Source organism: Camellia sinensis, chromosome 8, assembly GCF_055761805.1.
Source record: "Camellia sinensis isolate YWXY chromosome 8, ASM5576180v1, whole genome shotgun sequence".
In the NCBI taxonomy this organism is placed as follows: domain Eukaryota; kingdom Viridiplantae; phylum Streptophyta; class Magnoliopsida; order Ericales; family Theaceae; genus Camellia; species Camellia sinensis.
In genome coordinates, this window is record NC_138968.1 from 157796500 (window position 1) to 157818507 (window position 22008).

Here is a 22008-nt window from a genome sequence, read left to right on the forward strand (position 1 = left end):
CCGGATTTGGACTCTTTGGTTCAGATTAAGAACCGTGACAAATTTGAGAGTCCGAGCTGTAGTGACCCCAAATGAACAGAACGGGACTCACCCTCCCGGGGCGTTCGGGGACGTCTACAACCCCCTAATAATGTTAGACATATTATTATGGAGAGTAGAAGTTTGGCCCAAACATCTTATGCCCAAACAATCTAAGAAGAAGAAGACCCAGTGTAGCTCGGCTTTTTCGCGCCCCCTTTCGGAAGCTCGAATATAAGCCCTACAGTTCGAACTTCTGTGGTTCTAAATCTAATCTCACAAGTGCAATGTGAAACTGATAAACACCAAAAAGTCCAAATTCGGCAAATCGTTTCGGAAAATTGATTTTGAATAAAAAATGTCAAAATTGGACTGCTTTGCCAGATACAGAGTTACCACCTAAATTTTTTATTTTTGGGAAATTTAAGAAACCCATGACTCGTGCCAAAGGCCACGTGTCCCTCATCGCCAAAGTTGCCTCGGCTCGGGAACTTAGGTACGAGAGCGGAAGGTCATGTATTGAGCACCCCCGCTCGCCCGATCAAAGATCGGCCTCTACTAATCATGATATGATTTTTTTATGTACATTATGCCGGTTATTAGGCTAGCTTTACGATGTGATGCGCACAAGCAAATATAGACTAGTTTGCTCAAGTTGGAACAATTTAACTTCATGTTCGTTTGTGAAAATGGTTTGAATTTGCCACCTCAAGTGGGCTTAAAGTTTGCGAATTTGCCACCAAACATAGTGGACTTAAAACATGATTTGCCACTCAACAAAGTGAGCTTAAAACATATATTCGTTGAATCGTTCCAATTTAAACAACAAGCCTTCATCCACAAGCATTCAAGTAGTTTAGCAAGTAAACATTTAGCCTCTTGGTAAACATGCTAGACATGGCAATCACTCACACTCATGCAAGTATGCTAAAGCATAAAACTCACCTAGTACTCCAAGCCAAGAAAACATGAGTTAGAAAAATATGCATGATTCCTAACTATACAAGATGTCTAATGCAACACATGCGATAATGCAATTAATAGGCTGGGCTACTAATATGACATATGATTCGATTTGATAACATGCGGTTAAACACGTATTCAAAGAAGTATTGAAATAACGATGCAGTTTGAATGATGCACCGAGTCTCGGTGCATGCAAGACAAGATGAATGTATGCAAGCATAAGGTATGCTAATTGAAACGTGATTCTCCTAAACTAACCATTGAAAACGGTTAAGTAAAAGAGATAAAGACGTGGGGTTGGAAGACATAAACATTATTATATTTTGTTCTCACGAATGAGAGTCCGAATGAATAACTAAGCTAAGCTAACTAGCAACTAATTAGGGCTAAGCTAATTGAGCTAATTGGACTAATTATTACAAACTAAATGAATAACTAGCTAAACTAATTATTATAACACTTGAATGAATCAACTAGTAAACTAACTAACTAATTTACAACATAAAACTAAGCGATAAAACTACGTTGCCACTACTCCGCCTCGGGAAGTGGAGGATGCACACGCTCAGTTTTCACCCGAAAAGACCTCCGTTTTGCTCTCGAAAGCCTCTATTTGCAGAGTTGAACATTTCCAGAACCTTTCTGCTCCACCTTACCAAAATCTGCTGAAGTTTACATCAGTGGCTTGCCAGCCATGGATGAATGCTGCCGACCCTCTGTTGGCCAAGAAGGTGGCCTGTCGGCCATCAATAGTGCATTGCCGGCCATGGATGGTGGCATGCCGGCCACTGATGCACTGGATCACCATGCTGCAACAGAGTACAAACAGAGCAAAAATAAGGTTTTTCCAAGGATTGTATACACAATTCACCCCTCATTTTCATGGACAAATCCAAATAATTGTGAACTTAAACCACAAACCTCCAATCTAAGCAATTTCATTGCATGATGGCTTGTGCTTCAAGGTGTGCAAGCTCAATGAATGCAAAACATGACACTCAAGAACCATCACCCTATCATGCATGATCAATGGCAACGGAGACCTAGGAAAGTGACACATTTCATCAGTTTTGAGTATGAAATGTCCCATTTTCCTTGTGTTCAAATTAACATCCGATTTGAACACATGCCACGTAACACAAAGAAATGCTTTTCTTGCCACTTTTGCTTCCCATTTTTGTTTACACATTTTAGTTACCAAATCATTCTTTAATCAATTTGCCCATTGGTGAGTGTCCTCTAAGATGAAAGAAGTGTCAACCAAGGGATAATCTAAGGCAAGAGAGAGATCATGCCGTTGATAATGAACCCTCAAAGAGGATTAAACCATTAAACATGACCTCAATCTCAAGCTTAAAGGATCCCAAGCTTGAAACAACCCTCAAAAGCAAATAAAAGAATGAAACAAAGAGGGAGGTTGCAGAGTTTATAGCGCTGAAATGGAGTGAAAAACAACACCAAAAGATGCTATCAACTCAAACAAGAGGTGTCTAAGACCCTAAAACACTAACTTGTGAAGACTATTACACTACAACCATGCAAAACAAGACTCAAATGAACTAACCAGCCCAAAATAGAGCTAAAGTAGGCTATTTCAGAGGCTAAAACATGCTGGACTAAAGCTACAAAAAGCTAGAAAATCATGCTAACACATGGCATTAACTAGGCTAGCAAACAAGACACAAGGAGGGGAGGCTAACCCCTCCAATTTTGGACTTCAGAACAAGTTTTTTGCCACTGAAAATACTCTGAAATTTAGTGGTAAAAGGCCTAAAAAAAGATAGTTTGGAAGTCGGAAACAAAGGTGCAAAAGCCTTAAGAGCAAGGAATAAAGAACGGTGAGACAACCCCTAACCTTAAATGGCTTAAAACACCAATTTCAGCCCATTAAAATAGAGGTTTTTACAGCTCAAAAATAGCCCAAAAATAGTAGAAAAAAGATAGGAAAACAAGTGTACTAAAACAAGTTAAAAGACAAGTGTTATACCTCTGGGAGCCAAACACCACTTTAGGCACAAATGCAAGCCAAAACCACTCTCAAGAGCTCAATCAAGACCTCAAAGGACCTCAGCTCAAAAGTGATCACTTTAGGTTGAGGGTTGATATGCAAAAGTATAGTATATCTAGTAATCTAAGCACAAAATTTCAAGAGAGAGAGAGAGAGAGAGAGAATTTTGAGTCTTAAATCTTCTAACCTTAAAACATGAGATAGGGCCTTTCTATATATAGAAAACATGAATTCTATACAAGGAGATCTAGCTCTCCACATGTGGACAGATGCAAGCATCTATGCAACCAGCAGGCACAAAATATCTGCAGAAAATACTAGTGGTTAGCCGACCATTAGTGATGGCAGCAAAGCATCATTGTTGGCCGACAAGGCACATCAATGGCCGACAGACTAGAAGTTCTAGCCGATAGCCTTCATAGATGGCCGGCAGGCCACCAAAAACTACAAAGGAGAAAGACCAAGACATGGTCCAAAAAGGAGACAAAATGGATGCAGGGTTGGAAAGGTTCAAACCTGTGGCATCCTGCTGAGAACTTCGAGCGCTCGGCGAGCAATCAGACTCGTTATCGAATGTACCTGCAAGAATATCCAAGCCTTGAAGGGCTGTCAAAAATGGGATGTCTACAGTTGCCCCTCTTTGATAGAACTCGGAGTCATGAAATGACGTGAGTGAATGTCAAAGCCCAGAGACGACCCATTTTGACAAGGCCCTAAGACTTGGACAAACAATCAAGGCAGAAAACAAAATGGTTGCGCCCGCAAGCTGCCTACATATCCTTTTGCAAAGAATCAAACTAGCGTAGTTCTAGGGAAAAATACAAATGATATGCAAGATGCAAGAACATAACTTATGATCATGCAATGAGGTTGTGCAATGAAACATTTAGATGCAAATGCTATGCAAAGAAATGCCACAGTTAAACAAACTGAAACAAGGTACAACAATCCCAAACATAAAAAGAAAAACACGTACCACGCGCGAGAAACACGAGCCCAAAACTACATTTTATACAAAAAGGATGTAATAAAATTATACAGGCTTAACTACGCATCACGCAGAAAAGGTGAAGGGCGACGTAACCGTCGAGTACACCCGAGGTCTCAACCAAGATCCTAACGCATCTCATGCAAAAAGAGGAAGAGAACGGTGTGAACACCTGGCATACCCGAATGTTTTTAACCGATTGGAAATCCTAACGGCACACGAAAGGAGAAAGCGTGGTGTGAACACCCGGTGCACCCGAGTGTTTTTAACCGATTTGAAATCCTAACACGTTGTACATGAGAGGAAGAGAAATGGTGTGAACACCGGGTGCACCCAAGTGTTTTTAACCGATTGGAAATCCTAATGCGTTAGCATGCGAGGGGAGAAAGAGTGGTGTGAACACCGGGTGCATCCGAGTGTTTTTAACCGATTTGAAATCCTAACGTGTTGCACGCGAGAGGAGGAGGGATGGTGTGAACATCGGGCATACCCGAGTGTTTTAAACCGAAGGGTGGTGTGAACACCGGGCGTACTCGAGTGTTTTTAACCGAAGGGTGGTGTGAACACTGGGCGTACCCAAGTATTTTTAACTGAAGGGTAGTGTGAACACCAGGCGTACCCGAGTGTTTTTAATCGAAGGGTGGTGTGAACACCGGGCGTACCCGGGTGTTTTTAACCGAAGGGTGGTGTGAATATCGGGCGTACCCGAGTGTTTTAACCGAAGAGTGGTGTGAACACTGGGTGTACTCGAGTGTTTTTAACCCAAGGGGATCCTAATGCGTCTCATGCGAGAGGAGGAGGGGTAAAGAGAATGCAATTCGAAGGGTACGAATAATTTTCCCTGGAACTCCTCTGAATGAACCGTACATACAATATCGTGCATGTGTAGGAAAGAGATTTAACAAATGTGACATGGTAGGAATGCATGTTCAATACAATACACACAACCGAGATACAATGTTAATGGCATGTTCTATGCAAGAAACAAAAGCATAAGCATATTCTATGCATGATTGGTAACGGGAGCATATTCTACGCATAAGTCGATGTACGTTCCATGCATGATTCAAGAGCGAATGCAAGACGTGCATGCACTGCCTGTGAGATGCACATCTCACAACAACATATGTGAAATGCATATTCTATGCCACAAAGTGAAGTGCATGTTTCATGCAACAATGAATGAGAAATGCACGTTCTATGCTAGATATCAAAGCATGATTTGATGAAACAAACTCGAAGTCAACTTCCGAGTCACCTCTTGAAAGAATTACAATGTACTTAAAGGATACACCTCGTTCACGTTGGCAAGTGATGAACATTGCGTACTGAAACACAGTTTTAAGCTTTCGTAGAGACATTTTGAACCAAACAATGAACAATCTCTTCACTTCTTGGAAGCCAAGGACACAAAACAACATCAAGAACCCTAAGAAAGCTACCGGCCACCTGCCGGCCATGAGAGAAGGCTGCCGGCCAGGTGCCGGCCAACAATGAACTCTGCCGGCCATCGATGACAGATCGGGGTAAAATGAGGTTTTCGGCTTGGGCCTTTAAGTATGGATCACCACACTTCATTTCCTCACTTCCTCTTGCTCGAAAATCATCTCCCCCTCTCTCTAGACTTTCTTTCTCTCTAGATTTGCACTTTCTACGCGTTTTCCAATGCCCTACGCGAAGTTGATTCACTAAATCGTCTTTGTTCTCTTCACTTTGAACTGATTGAAATTCGATTTCGGCGCTTCTTTGTTCACTTCCACCATCCTAGGCTCATTCCCCTCGAGTTTCTCTCAAGTTTGGTGCACTTTTCCCGGCTTTGACTTTATCCTCCATTTTCTCTCTCATAGGGTTTGACTTTTTCCAAGTTTACCATTTTTCTCCGTTCTTCTTCACTTTTCACCAATCTCACACCTATTTTCAGATGGCAGACGAGGTTCCACATGACTGGGCTCCTCCGGAGATTCCCCCAGTAGTTCCACCTATGCCGGAGGTAATAGAGCCGATAGCTGATCTTGAGGCTGACTTAGAAGCGAAGTTTGAGCCCGAGGTCGAGCCGGAGTCGCTACCACTGAGGGTACAACCTTTTGATCCGGCGAGATACCACCCACAGACAAACATACTGCCTACTTTCGGAGGCATCAGACGCTTCACCGAGTTCACCCGCAGTGCACCGGAGGACCTTTTGTTGAGGGTGCTGGAGTCTCACTTATCGGCCATTACCATCGAGGTAAGAACACTATTTTCAAGCATTTTGAATTTCTTCCACTGCCTTTTATTAGTATATACTATCATCACTACTTTATCCGACTGTACTTTCATCACTGTTTACTGCATTTCTTGCACTGCTTTGTATTCGGATCCACCTAACTGCATTTCATTTACTGCCTTTATTTGACCATGCACTGTTTTCATCTGATGCATTTCTTTCATCTAGTTGCATTTCATGCATTGCCATTATCTGATACATTTCATGCACTTCCTTTTTTTTACCACAGGGCAAGTCTCACGCCTTCAGAGGCTATGGTGCTACGACTGCCAGCGATTGGTATGACGAGCTCCTAACTGGAGTTCGAGACGTCATCGACGGGGTGAGCTTCGGCCTCTTTTGCTCCAGTTTGACTTGGGTCGTCGCGAGTCGTCCTTTCCTAAGAGTGTTGGTAGAGAGGTGATGAGATACCACCAACTCCTTCCACTTCTCCATCGCAGGGGAGATGACGATGACTCCTTATGACTTTGCCATGATCACCGGCTTAGGCGTAGGGGGCAATCCGATCCCTATTGATACTGATATGGAGGAATGAGAGGCAGCCTGGTTCGAGCTGCTAGGAGCATACCCACCCATATATCGGACGGGGATGGTGAGATATACTTGGTTCACAGAGCGATTCAGAGGGACCAAGCCCGAGATGGTAGAGGAGACCGAGCAATACGCCATGGGCTTTTTGATGTTTGTCTTTGGTACCACCTTGTTTTCGAACAGGTGGAATACCGTTGGCCTATATTTGCTGAGTACCCTGGTGATCCTGCCTCGAGTTCGTTTCTATGACTGGGGCGGAGTTGGCCTCACCACACTGTATGGATATATGAGCTTTACCTTCTGTCTGCGGGGAGAGCTAATTAGAGGCTACTGACGAGCTTGGGAGGTACACATCTCAGTTCCCTCTTTGCAGTTTTCATTTATTTTTTTTACAGTTCTTGCTTTACATCTATTTCAATACATATTTTCTGCTTCGCATTTCTGTATCTACTCAAACACTGTTCATACACTGTGATTTATGTTTTGCACTTTCTGTATCAACTCGATACTATACTGATCACATACCACTGCATTTTCCATGCTGCTGTGGGTATACGCATACTTCCTAACTCTCACCCCAGAGCCTATAGTGGAGCTTCCGTTGACGGTACCGTACTCGCGAATATATGATGGTTAGCTTCGCTGTAGAACTTGCGAGCCTTTCACTTTCTTCCGCCGGTACTTTGACACAGTAGGCGCCTACGAGGTAATCCGAAACAGTCATTTTGCTTTGAAACTGCTCACTTTACACACTTAACAACTGATAACAACTAATAATCTGTATAACTTCTGTTTGCAGATCACATGGCAGCCATGGACCTTGATGCTAGGGGGGTGCAGGACCAGTTTGTCGGTGCCTGGGCCGTCTCCCGCTACCACATTTTGCTTGAGGGTCCGGTCTGCCGAGCCTGGTTCTTAGGTGAGCGCTTCATGCGCTAGATTATGGGTGTGCCAAACCCGGTTGTCTCGATGGCTCCACCAGAGTCCATGCGGTCCACAGAGAGCCTATCCGTTGAGGAGGTCATCCAGTTTATGGTGGGCCTCGAAGTCGACTTTTTCTGAGCAGAGGGTGACTACGCAGATTTTATCCTGACACACTTGATGCCACCCCTAACGAGTGTTCGTGGAGATGAAGAGGCGAGGGCTCCTGTCGTGAGAGCGAGGCGTAGAGTGACCCAAGCGAGCAGGGCTCGTAGCAGAGGGGCTTCCCTAGCGGGACAGGGGGCTAATTGGCCAGAGCTCCCTACTACGCTGCCTTGTGAGCGACACACAGGGAAGGCCTACCAGGTCCTGATTGAGCCTACAGCGGCTGGTTATAAGCTTGTCAGGGTTTGAGGCTCGACCCCGGTATGAACCACACCTTAGCACTTGTACTCCATATTTCTTTTCAAATATATCCATTTACAAATACTGATCATTCAAACCGCACTTACAGGCATCGATCTAGTATACAGGAGGAACCCTCGAGCTGATAGCCTCACTGATGTAGATGATACAGAGGAGAGAGACGTTGCTCAGCCTCTACGGTGTTCGGGTAGTTTCATCAGTTTTATATTCCAGGCATCAACTTTCCACTGACACACTGATACTGACATTGAAAATTGAAAACTTCCCAAACTGTACTGATACGTTGCATTGATAGACCACATCTAACGCACTGCACTTGCATACTGTATTCACACACTGTATCTGACTTCTGTATATAATCATTTTGTATACTATGCTTGCATCTGATACACATACTGTAACTGATACGCAACAACTGTCTTTTCATATCCCACCTATGCCGATGGTGCTAGTGGGAGCTACAACACCTACACCAGCAGTACCTCCTCCAGCCGTAAGGATGGGAGAGAGACAGCCTTCGGCACGCGGCCGAGGCAGAGCCAGAGGTACCTGAGACGGGAGCGGCCTTTCAGAGCCCATTTTGAGTGATGATGATGCTAAGACGAGCTACTCTGAGGAGGCAGCGAGTTAGCATTCAGAGTCATCTGAGAATGAAGATGAGGACGCCGGCTCAGGTTCCAAGAGCGATGGCGATGTCGAGGCGAGCTCTGAGGCGGAGAGCAGAGATGGGTCTGGTTCAGACTCTGGTCCAGCTTCAGACAGCGGTGCTGATGGAGACAGTGCCCCAGAGTCCTCTCCTCCGAGGAAGAGGACAAAGAGGGCTTCTTGGGCCTGAGGCGATCAGCGTTGATTTTTGCATTTTTGCTTAGTTTCTTTTGTTTATAGTTTTAGCACATTGTCTAGCTTCAGACAGGTTTTACTTAATTTAAAAACTTGTACTGCACCTTTTGTAAAAACAACCATGATCGGAATGAAAACTAGTTTTTATTTGAAAAAGTGTTGTATTTTGCATCATGAGCACCATATTGCATGAAAATGAGATTAAATTTGATACTGAAAACTGAACATTTGTATTGGCACAACAGTCTTAATTGGGTAATGAACCGACCAACAACTGAAATAACAATAATATACAACTCGATAAACAAAACGACAACAACTCGATAAACAAAAACAACACAAATACCACTCGATAATCAAAACAAAATGAATGGACCTTAACAAACATGTTAGAGCCTGAAGACTCAAAACAAAACTCTAACACACAAAGAATAGAACAAAACACATGCTTTTAGCACTTTCCAGCACAAAGAGGGATAGTGTAGACGTCCCCGAACGTCCCGCTAAAAATCTCGTTTTGTTCATTGGGCTTACTACAGTTCGGTCTCAAATGTCACGGTTCTGAATCTAATCCCGCAAAGTGCAATGCAAGGCCGATAAATCACCAAAGAATCCAAATCTGGCAAATCGTTTTGAAAAATTGATTTTTAGAAAGAAGTGCCAAACATGGACTACTTTGCCAGATACAGAGTCACCACCTAAATATTTTATTTTGGAAAAATTTAGGAAACCCTGACTCGTGCCTAAGGCCACGTGTCCATCATCACCAAAGTTGCCTCGGCTCAGGAACTTGGGTACGATTGGGGAAGGTCATGCAATGAGCACCCCCGCTCGCCCGATCAAAGATCGGCCACTACTAAACATGATATCGAGTTTTTGAAAACACATGCGTTCTTATTCTGGTTTATTAGCCTAGGATTACTATGTGATGCACACAACATACAAGTATAGACTAGATCGCTTGAGTTGGAACAAAACATTTCATATTTGTTTATTTGAAAATGGTTTGATGGTGCTACTCGTAAGTAGGCTAAGACGTGGATTTGCCACCCTCAAGTGGGCTTAGAAAACAGAGTGATTTGTCACTCTTAAGTGGGCTTAAAACTCGCAATCGATGAATTGTTCCAATTCAAGTAATCCAACCTTCACCCACAGGCATTCAGGCAGGTATATCACATAATCAGTTAGCCTCATGGCAAGCATGCTATCATGGCAGTCGCTCACACACATGCAAGGATACTAAAGCATAAACACTCACCGAGTACTCTGAGCCAAAGACAGAAGCTAATTAGAAATCATGCATGAGTCCTAACTATGCTGAGATGCCTAATGCAACACATGCATGATGCAACTAAGATAGGCTCGGCTATTCTAAAATGGCATATGAGATGTTACAGATAACATGTATTCAACTTGGAATTGAAATACAATACAGTTAGTATAATGCGCCGAGCCCGGTGCATACAAGACAGATGAATGGACGCAATCATGCGAGCATAAGGATGCTAATTGAAACATGCCCTAAAACTAACCATCATAAGCTGGTAAATAAAAGGGAGAAAGACATGGGGTTGGAAGACATGCATCACACACACGCACACTTATTACAATAGTTGGCCCTCTCGACGGAGGGTCCAATAATACAACACCAACTAGCTAATCTAAGCTAATCCAATTAAGCCAGTTATTACACAACCAAAATGCATAATAAATTACAGCTAATTATTACACAACTCTAATTAATTAACAAACTAACTAAGTAAGCAATTAAACTAGCATGCAAACTACATGAATGTGGACTGCCTCAGCTCTGCCTTGAATGATAAAGGATGCATGCATGCTCGAGTCGCCTTGTCGGGAAATCCATCGCGATGCCCCGGCTTGCCTTTGTTTACAATTGATTTCAGAAATTTGCACAAAGCTCCAGAGAGATGAAACTCCACCCCGGGAAACTGTGGGAAGGCTGTCGACCAGCTTATAGGCATGGGAGACCAACTACCGACCACCTTTTGTGGTGGAAACCAAAGAAGGTGGTTGGCCTGCCAGAAAACTTGGTCGGCCGACCAGTTTCTTCTCCTGGATTCTATTTTTCTGCAACAAAAGGAAAGAGAGAGGCACGACAAGGTATTTGCAACACATGTGTGCATGACCACTCTCCCCGTCATTGCATAAGCTCTAGAGAGTGTAGTCCTCGACCCTTGGGCCACCGGTCACGCATCTCGATGCATGATGGCCGAGGAGTCGAATTGCACGACTCAATGTGAAATGAATGCACATACAAGCACCTAAAGCCAACAACTGCGTCATGGGTAGTCAAGAGTGTCGGCGACCGGGAATCGAGGCACGTTTCGTCACTTTGAGTACGAAGCGTCCCTCGTTTCCCATGTTCGGACTAACTCCTATTCCGAACACAATGCAACAAACAATGGCATGCACAATGCGACTTTAAGTATGCAACCTAAATGCTATGCAACTAAGTGATACAAACATGCAAAAGATGACATGCAAAGATGCAAATAGCATACACAATGCTATGAACTAACAATGGCATACTCAATGCACGTGGTACTTAGCATACACAATGCACCTAAGAACTAACATAGACAATGAGATGAACAAGGCATGCACAATGCAATGATCAATCATGCGACAATGTGGCATACTCAATGCTATGGAATACAATGGCATACTCAATGCAAAAATGGACTTAAACCAAAATGAATGGGCCTCAGCCACACCCAAATCAGTGGCCAAACATGATGAAAACAAGACTCCAAAACTCATGCTAGCATACACAATGCAAGGACCTAAGCCCAAGGGCACAAAATGCAACTCTACAAAAGCATTGAAAGGATAAAATATGGCATACAATAACACATGTTCCAGCTCTGAAATGACATACAAAATGGCTCCGAATCATGTAAACAACTCACACAATGCATGTTGAAAGGCTCAAGTACCGAAGCTAGTGAAACACATTACACTAGAGGCATGCAAGGCGATGCTCAAATGACAAAATCAACTCCAAACAGACCTTAAGCAGGCCCAAAACACTGGCAAAATGAGCCAATATGGTGGCTTGAAAGGCATAAAACTGAAGCTCAATGCAAAGGCTCATAAATGAGGTATAATAATGCAACTCTCAAACACATTAAAAGAGTGACAAACATGAGAATATGGCCAAGAAATAAACTCTGAAATATCATGCTCAATGATGCTAAAACATGCAAACACCTCAAGTTAAGCATGCAAGGGGATTCAAAACTCAAGGCTAAGCAAGGCTATTACACTACAACCATACATGGAAAGCATCATTCGACCAAGGGACCTCAAAATAGAGCTAAGGCAGCCCAAAATATGAACAAAATCAGTTTGGAGCATGGCCAAAATATGCTAGCATAGAAGGCCAAAGCAACATGCATTATAAGCTAGTGAACATGATTTACACTACAAGCATGCGAAGCATATGAGAGGCTACCAAACCAGCCAAAAACAGAATCATGGCATGTCAAATGATGAACAAAAACCCACTGAAACATGACCAATACATGCAAGAATGAGGTGTTACTTTGATAGGCTATGCAAGGGATTGTTCTATACATGCAAGAGGCAAACAAAAGGTGACCAAACCAGCCACAGACAGAGTCTAGGAGGTCCTAAAAGTCACTAAAAAGGGCCTGAACCAAGGCTAGGAAGTGTGGAAATATATGCTCCCTTGGAAAGCCAAAAATGCAAGCAAACAAGGCCAAAAGAGAGAGGGTCACCCCTCTCTGATTTTGGCCCTCAAAACCACATACCAACCACTAAAAATCTGCTGGATTTCAGTGGCTAAAGGGCCAAGCAAAGCTCAATACAAAGGTCTCATGGCATGGCTCAAAATAAGGCTAAATAGAGCATGCAAGAGGGTAGATGACCCCCAACACCAAAAGAGTCTTAAACAAACACGAAAATAACTTAAATATGAACCTTTTTTCAGTTGACAACAAAGCTCAAATAAGCATGCAAATGAGGCTAAGAGAAGGATCAAAATAATGCTTAAAAGAGGAAAAAGTGATTACCCTTGAAGCTCAGCAAAACCAGCAAACTTTGGGACCAAAAACCAGCTCTTTAACCTCTGAAAACAACCTCCAAGAAACTCAAATCAATGGTGGAAGTGTATGGCTATGAGGTGTAGTGTAAAAGGGTCAAGAACAATGCACCTTATGAGCCAAAATATAGAGATATAGAGAGATATGTATTGTTTTGCTTTAGAGAAATTCTGAACCTGGTTTAAGGAGGGGGAGGGCCTCTCTTATAGTCAAACAAGGCCAAAGCTTCTTCAAGAAGCTAAAAACAAGGCACAAGATCCTCCATACACGTGTATGGAGGATACAGTCTGTGCCTTCCAGCTGCCACAGTTGGCACCCACTCAAACAGACAAAACAGGAGGGAGCTGGCCGACCAGAAAAGGTGGTCGGCCGACCACTTTCCCTGGTCGGCCGACCAGGGTAGGTGGTCTCCCACACAAAAAAGTGGTCGGTGGCTCCATTTGGTGGTCTCCACTTTGAAAGCAAGCTAGTGGTGTGGTGGAAGACCAGCAAATATGGCGGGAGACCAGCAAATGTGGCCCAAAGACCAAGAAAACCAGTTTCCCGACAAGAAAATTGGTTGGCGGGGAGAAAGTGGTCTCCAAGGAGAAAAGGTGGTCTCCCACCCTTGTACCACCTTCCAAATAAGGAAAACAAGGTTCGTGCCAAGAACGAACCAACACGAATGCAAAATGAGAGTTTGGGAGGCAAGACGCGCGGCCGGGGGCCTCGAAAACTGGCTGTTGAGCATAAAAAGTGGCGTACGGCCACAAAAGTGGTCTCCCAAACCACAGTGTCCCTCTAGACAGAGGAAACAAGGTGTGTTCCAAAAATCGTGCCAAACGGAGAATGTTAAGCGGTCCCGAACCGAGGCACGCGGCCGACGGCTCCGAAAACCAGAAACAGGTCTCCAAACGGGAACAGTGGCCTACGACCATGAAAAGTATCCTACGACCACTGAGAGATGGTCTACAAGACCTCTCCCTCCCTTCGGGAAGAGAAAACAAGACCTGGTCCGCAGACCGAGTCAAGGCACAAAAAGTTCCGAGGCTCGGAGGGTAAGGCTCTTAGCCAAAACTCTGAAACTTCAGAACGAGCACAACATACACCATCACCGAGCGCTCAATCGATGATGTCTGAGTCTTAAGGTCGGTCAAAATGGGGTGTCTACAGATAGCAGGCTAGAGAGGGAGACTGCTGGCCACAAATGGTGATTGCCGGCCATGTGAGCCTCTGCCAACCATCAATGAGCCTTGCCGGCCATTAATGTGCAGATCCTCCAAAATGTTGATACCTGGCTTCCACTTACTGCCTTATCTCGTACAAAAAGGTTGGACCTCGTTGTTTCTTCATTTCAGCTGCAAATTCTTTACAAATGGAGCCATTTTTTGCCGAAAAACTCTCCAATTGGATTGCGATCTTGAATGACTCGAAAAAGGTGAATTTTTGGAGTTTCGGCATAAATGCACTATTCCCACTAAGCCGTTCTCTACTTTGTTTTCCGTTCCTACATGCCGCGGCTAGATGTTGGAACCCGATTACACATCTTTAGCTTTGGGGGACAAGAGATATGCCTGACAATTGAAGAATTTCAAGTACTAATGGAATCCTGGCGCGACGAGAAAATCATACCTCAGCCCCGTTTTGGCCACATCCAAGCTTTGGGAAGGATGTGCGGACTTACTTTACACGAGGCTCGATCGTTAGTTCACAATGGAGAGCTGGATATCTCCAGTTTGATTCATCGATTTTCTAAAGTTGGCGAACGAGGTAATCTTCTTTAGCGGGGTTTTCGGTAACACGCCCTTTACTTGTGCATGTTGGCTCATTTCCTTGTTGTCCCTAGCTTCGGTGGGTCTAGCATTCGACTCATTGAAGTGGCCTAAGGTTTGAATGAGGGTAAGAGTTGCATTGGGTTAGCATTAGCCGAGACTTTGATAGGCTTTGACGCCTTTCATCGGCGAGAGACAAACAAGTTCGCGCAGAGTCCACTACTTCTTCAGGTAATATTTCCCACCTTTTCCTAATATGTGTTTCTCACATCTCTTGGCATTCATGCTCTGTTTTTCTTTCAAAGCCCTTTTTCTCACTTTTCCCTTAACATACATCTCTCTATTCTTTAATCTCTCTCTTTTTTATCCCTCCCCAGATATGGCTAATGGACAAGCTAAAGGTAGTGGACTCTAGCCTTACATTTTTCGCCAACAGCTAGTGGATTTCCCAAATGGGGGATGGTGGTGTCATTGGATGTGCAACAGATTCGCTGTGGACATTGCTTGGCATTGCCCCTCGCTTAATCTGACCGAAATGAGCTACAGGATGACTCGGCAACCTGACATTCAACTAATTGGCCTAACACACTGTGCATTCTACTTTTCGTTCCGGTTTAGACGTCAGTTTGGACATGATCAGACTTACCCAGAGGAGGGGGTAGAATACCCAGTTTCATTTCCCGTCTAAGGTTCACATTTGGCTAGGTACCTCATTACTTGGAGGATGGGAGAGCTTCTGGCTCTTGACCCAAGTTTCAGCTGTGCATTTTTTGGTGAGTGCCTGACTTGGCTTAAAGATGTGGCACAAACCAGGCCCATTTTAGCATCAGAAGCTTCCACAAGCACAAGCGGGGGGTGCAGAAGCACCTGACTCATCTATGCCCCTAGTTTATTTGCTTTGATCTTACTTTTCAAGTTTTATGAACGTAATAAAAGCAACTTTGATTTGTATCAAAAGTTGGAGAACTTTGTATTGAAATAAATGAAATTAAAGTTATGAGCACTGAAAGTTTTTCTTTTGGTCCAAAGATGGTCTAAGTTGTAAAAGGTAAAATTTGAGTAAAAATTAACTTTTATCAAAAATTTTCAAAACCATTTTCGATAAGGATCACAACTTGACACGCATGGAATCAATCCTCGAGATGTACAACCCCGAATCCAAAGATCACAACTTGCCCCTTGTTTGAATAGCACTGCTCAGTACTGTAACCAGTTCTCAGAATAAAGATCACAACCAAACTCTCAAATAAAGAACAGACAAAGATGACCTGGTCAACACATGGACAGGACAGTTGATTTGGAGGTGTTTATGGCCAAACTTCAGAATGAAGTTGCCTACGTATCCCGAAGATGGGAATCAGGCCGTACGTAGTTCGGTTCGGGTTCACTCGAGTGTTAACGCTCTCCTTTTGCACTCTAACTTTTGCCAAGGCCGCCCTTTAGGGTTTTCATCCTTTCGAGGTTAGTTTTTCTTTTATTTCTAATTTTTGTGCTTTACCTTTTGCCTAGGTCGCCCTTCCGAGTTTTCGGCCTAGCGAGCCTCTCAGAGATAGTATTTCTTCAACTTGTCCATGTTGATCTGTTGGGAAAATTCTATGCCGTCCAAGTCCATGAGAGTAACAGCTCCACTCGACCAGATAGTTTTGATGATGTAAGGACGAGTCTAAATGGATTTGAACTTGCCCCTAGGGTCATGGATGGGAGCTCGGTTGTCTTTTAGCACCAGATCCCCTTCTTTGAGATTCTGGGACTTAGCTTTCTTGTTAAAAGCCCCTGGCAATCCTGCGTTGATAACCCTAAACATGGTATAGTGCTTTCAGCCTTCTCTCATCGAACAGTATCAGTTCTTCAAACCTGCTCTGCTGCCAATCCGCCTTTGCTATCTGACACTCAGCTACAACCCGCAGCGACGGAACTTCTATTTCGATTGGCAGGACAACTTTCATTCTATAAACAAGAGAGTAAGGAGTTGCCCCAGGAGACGTCCAGATTGAAGTTCTATAACCCTAGAGTGCAAATGGAAATTTATCTAGCCAATCCCTATAGGTCTCAACCATTTTCTGCAAAATATGCTTAATGTTCTTGTTGGCAGCCTCAATAGCTCTGTTGGTTTGCGATCTGTATGTGGATGACTTTTGAAAGCCACGTTGTATTTCTCCAACAAGTCGATTACTTATTTCTTGAAATGGGAGCCATTATCTGAGATGATCTCGTTTGGGACTCCATAACGGCAAATGATGTTGTTTCGGATAAACTTAGCCACATGCGTTGCTTTCAACACTGCATAATACTGAGCTTTCACCCACTTTGTAAAGTAATCAATTGCCACTAGAATGTATTCATGCCCATTTGACCTTTTCGGTGTGATTGCGCTGATGACGTCGATTCCCCAGACTGAGAAAAGCCATGGTGAAGTCATGTTGTACAGTTTCGATGGAGGGATGTTCATGCGATTTGCATGAATTTGGCATTTGTGGCATCGCCAAACAAAACCAATACAATCCTCCTCCATAGTAGACCAGTAGTAACCTTGCTTGAGAATCTTTCAAGCTAACATTACTCTGTTCATATGCACTCCGCACTGTCCTCCGTGGATGGCCTCCATTAGGCGCTTTGATTCCTCTACGTTGACACATAACTTGTGCATTCCCAGATGACCCCTCGTGTACAGTTTACCTCTGCAGATGATAAATTGAACAGTCATCCGTCATATTGCCCTCTTATCTTTGGCGTTTGCTCCTAGTGGATAAACCTCATTTTCCAAGAAGTTCCAGATATCATAAAACCAAGGGTTTTGATCTTGCACTTCATCTATTGCGGCGATAGTTTCGTAGGCCGGCGTATATCTCTGCTCAATGATGATCGGACGCATCCAGACTCCAAACGGGAAGTCTATTATGGAAGATAGAGTTGATAAAGTGTTAGTGAACTTGTTGTTCTCTCTCAGTAGATGTGTGAAGGTCAGCTTCTCAAATTGTCACGCCCCAAAATTTGGAAAATTAAATATTAAATTATGGCTAAACCCCAATCAATATTCCATCATCCAAATCCTAGGGGTGAAACAAAAAAACTAAACGCCAACCAAACCATCCACCATAATTTCATAACTAACCAATACCTCCAACATTAAAGTAACAATAAATAGTCAAAATAACTTAAATAATGTACGGTTACAAACTAGGCCAAATTATCCCAATACTAAAGTCATAAAAAAAATACATAAATTAAACAAAATAATTAAAGTCAATCAATCATCTAAAAACCCTAAACCTTACATACACAACTAATCAAAATAATTAAAATCGATCAACAATCTACATGCAAATACGAAATCAATTCAACATCAAATAAATAAAAATAAACAAATAAAAATAACGAATTAAATATAAATGAAGGGAAGTGGGTTTTGTACTCACAATATTTTTTTGAAGATCAAAGAATTATTTGAAGAACAAATGGAGCCACCAAAACAAAACCCTAATATTTTTTTCTTCTCTTTTCACTCTCTTTTTTTCTTCCTCCTGCTGTTCCTCTCTCTCGGTTGAACCACAAAGCCCTCTTCTCTCTCTCTCTCTCTCTCTCTCTCTCTCTCTCTCTCTCTCATGGGCTTACTGTTGCTCTCCTCTTCTTTTTTTCTTTCTTTCTTTGTTTTCCTATTAACTTCTAAACCTAGTTGGCTACTTATATTATATTATATATATAATAACCTAATTTCCTATTATATTATATTATACAAATAAATTACAAATATAAAATATATAAATATAAATATTCAGATTAATTATATATAATTAACTAACACATTAAATTAATTAAATACCACATTAAATTCTTATATAACTATGCAATTAATAAAGATAGAATCAAGTAATAATAAATAAATAAAGATTTACGAAAAAATCAAGGTCGCTAAAATATACACACCTCAAAAGAATCTCGTCCCGAGATTCGATAGGAGAGAGTACTAAACAAAAAGCTCTGGGTGCATACGCCAAACTTTCTCTTCCAATTCCCAAGTGATATCATTCTCATCCTCGCTCCATTGCACTTTCACCAAGTTCACTTTCTTGCGTCGCAACTGCTTTACATCCCGATCTAGAATAGTAACCGGTCGCACCACATATGTTAGATCGTCACTAATCTCCAACACTTCTGGTGATACTACTTAGGAAAGGTCTTGTACACACTTCTGCAATAAAGATACGTAGAACACGTTGTGAATCATAGTTAAAGCAGGTGGTAGGGCTAATTTGTAAGGCACATTACCAACCCTCTCAGTGATCTCGTATGGTCCCACAAATCTAGGTGCCAACTTTCCCTTCTTTTCGAACCGTATGATACCCTTAATCGGCGAGACCTTTAAAAATACAAAATCTCCAACATTCAACTCAACCCTCTTATGCTTTCTATCAGCGTAACTCTTCTGACGACTCTGTGCAGTCTTAATACGTTCCTGAATAATGTTCACCTTCTCTATGGTCTCTCTTAAAACTCTGGCCCTAACAACGGTGCATCTCCTACCTCTATCCAACAAGCAGGTGATCGACATGGCCTCTCATACAAAGCCTCAAAAGGTGCCATCTTGATACTGGAGTGATAGCTATTATTATAAGAAAACTCCACCAATGGCAAGTGTTCTTCCCAACTACCACCAAGATCGAGGACACAAGCTCTCAACATATCCTCCAAGATCTGATTTACCCGTTCAGTTTTCCCATCCGTCTGAGGATAATAAGTTGTGCTCAGGTCTAACCTAGCACCCAAAGCACGTTGAAAGCTCTCCCAAAACTCTGCCACAAACAACGGATCAAGATCCAAAACTATAGAAACTGGTGCGCCATAAAGTCGCATCACCTCCCAAATATACAGCCTAGCTAGTTTATCCGCAGTTTGGTGAACATTGATAGGAATAAAATGAGCAGACTTGGTGAGTCGATCCACTATCACCCAAATAGATTCATTGCCTCGCTTAGACCGCAACAATCCATCCACGAAATCCATAGAGATGTACTCTCATTTCCAGGTAGGGATCTCGAGAGGCTGCAAAAGTCCAAATAGTCGTTGATGTTCTGCCTTAACCTGTTGACACACATAACATCGAGAAACATGCTCTCCTACATCTTTCTTCATACCTTCTCACCAAAACGTCCTCTTCAGATCATGATACATCTTAGTCCCACTAGGGTGAATGGTATATCGGGACCTATGGGCATTATCCATAATCTCTTTCCTCAATTTAACAATGTTAGGTACACACAACCTGTCCTTGAATCGCAATCTCCCATCTGAGTCCACAAACCAATCAGTAGGACAATCATCAATCAAGTCCACTACAAGGTCATCGAGCTTACTAACGAGAAACCTATCTAATTTCTATATCTGATGAACATTACCTAGTAACGTCAGTTGCACGTTCAAACTACCAATGTATGCCCTCTCGACACTCTCCATTAGTTGAATATCATGCATCGAAATTAACTCCAAGGACTTCCATTCTTCAATCATCAAAGAAGCTATAATCCCATGTTGTCGACTAAGTGCATCTGCAACCACATTTTATTTCCCTGGGTGGTAAAGGATCTCGAAATCATAACTACTGACAAATTCAACCCACCTCTGTTGCCTCATGTTCAACTCTTTTTGAGAAAAAAGATATTTGAGACTCTTGTGATTTGTGTACAACTCAAAGCACTCCCCAAACAAGTAGTGTCGCCACACTTTTAACGTAAAAACAACTGCTGCCAACTCTAAGTCATGAGTAGGGTATCGTCTCTCATGAAGTTTTAACTGTCGAAAAGCATAAGATAAAACCTTCTAATGCTGTATCAACACACATCCCAATCCAGTTCCACTCATATCAGTAAACACTACTAATTTTTCCTCTTTTACCGGTATAGTTAACACCGGAGCTGTAGTTAACCGTTGCTTTAACTCCTGGAAAGCTTTCTCACAATCATCTGTCCATAAGAACTTCACATTCTTGCGGGTCAACTTGGTCATGGGTACTACAATAGTGGAAAACTTCTCTATAAATCTCCTGTAATAACCGGTTAGTCCTAAAAAACTTCTCACCTCTGTAGGGTTCGTAGGCTGCTTCCATTCTTTGACCGCAACAACTTTCTCAAGATCTACTGCTATCCCTTGATTGGATACAACATGTCCCAAAAATTGAACTTCTTTCTCCCAAAGTGACACGTACTGAACTTAGCGTATAACTACTGCTCCCTCAAAGTCTGCAATACAACTTTCAAGTGTTCTCGGTGGTCCTCCTCATTCTTAGAATACATCAAGATATCATCTATGAAGATAATCACAAACTTATCTAGATACGGTTGAAAAATTCTATTCATCAAGTCCATGAAATAGGCAGGAGCATTAGTCAAACCAAAAGGCATTACAGGAAATTCGTACAACTCATACTGGGTCCGAAAAGTAGTAAGCGGTATACTTTCCTCTGACATAGCTATCTGATGGTAACTCATTCTAAGATCAAATTGAGAGAACATGGCTGCCCCCTTCAACTGATCAAACAAGTCATCAATTCTAGATAGTTGATACTTGATCTTGATAGTCACCTTGTTTAGCTCTCTATAATTTATGTACATACGGAGAGTGCCATCTTTCTTGGAGACAAAGATCGCAGGTGCTCCTCACGGGGAGTTACTTGAACGAATCAACCCTTTTTGAAGCATCTCTTCCAGCTGATTCTTCATCTCCACAAGCTCTTTAGGCGCCATTCTATATGCCGCCTTAGAAATTGGTGCAGTTCCTAGCATGAAGTCAATGCAAAATTCTACTACCCATCGAGGAGGAGGTCTAGGTATCCCCTAGAATACATCCTCAAACTTACGTACCACATCTACCTCACTAATATCCTGCTTAGGGATTTCTACTAAGCATAGAAAACTCGTCATCACCGACTCTTCTCCATCGCTAGAAGTGTGGGTAAGTCGTGGCATACCGGGAATATCTATATTTATAGTCATTCCAGCACAATCTAGAGTCACAAAGTGTTTTTGCAGGAAATCCATACCCAAAATAATTGTAAACCCCTCAAACCCTAAAGCAATTAGATCTGCATACAAGACTCTACCCGTAAAGTCAATCTCAAAATATTTACACATCTCATAAAGAGTAACTGCCCCTCCTAAAGGGGTCTCAACACGAATAGGTCTAGACAAACAGGTAGTTACAAGGTGTTTTCT

The 22008-nt window shown here is 42.6% G+C and overlaps 1 protein-coding gene across 1 annotated transcript; it reads right to left on the reverse strand.

The window, feature by feature from the left end:
* Positions 1-18767: 18767 nt before the first annotated feature.
* LOC145798217 (uncharacterized) lies at positions 18768-19352 on the reverse strand. The gene is made up of 2 exons (XM_082885713.1): positions 19070-19352; positions 18768-18964 (listed from the first exon to the last, which is right to left on the reverse strand). Exons 1-2 carry the CDS (start codon positions 19350-19352, stop codon positions 18768-18770), a joined length of 480 nt encoding a protein of 159 aa, XP_082741839.1.
* Between the last annotated feature and the right edge of the window lie 2656 nt (positions 19353-22008).

Coding starts and splice junctions, on each gene's coding strand:
- LOC145798217 (XM_082885713.1), bottom strand. CDS start 19,352: ATGTCGATCACCTGCTTGTTGGATAGAGGTAGGAGATGCACCGTTGTT. Junction 18,965..19,069: donor CGAGATCACTGAGAGGGTTG/GTAATGTGCCTT, acceptor TTTCCTAAGTAG/TATCACCAGAAGTGTTGGAG.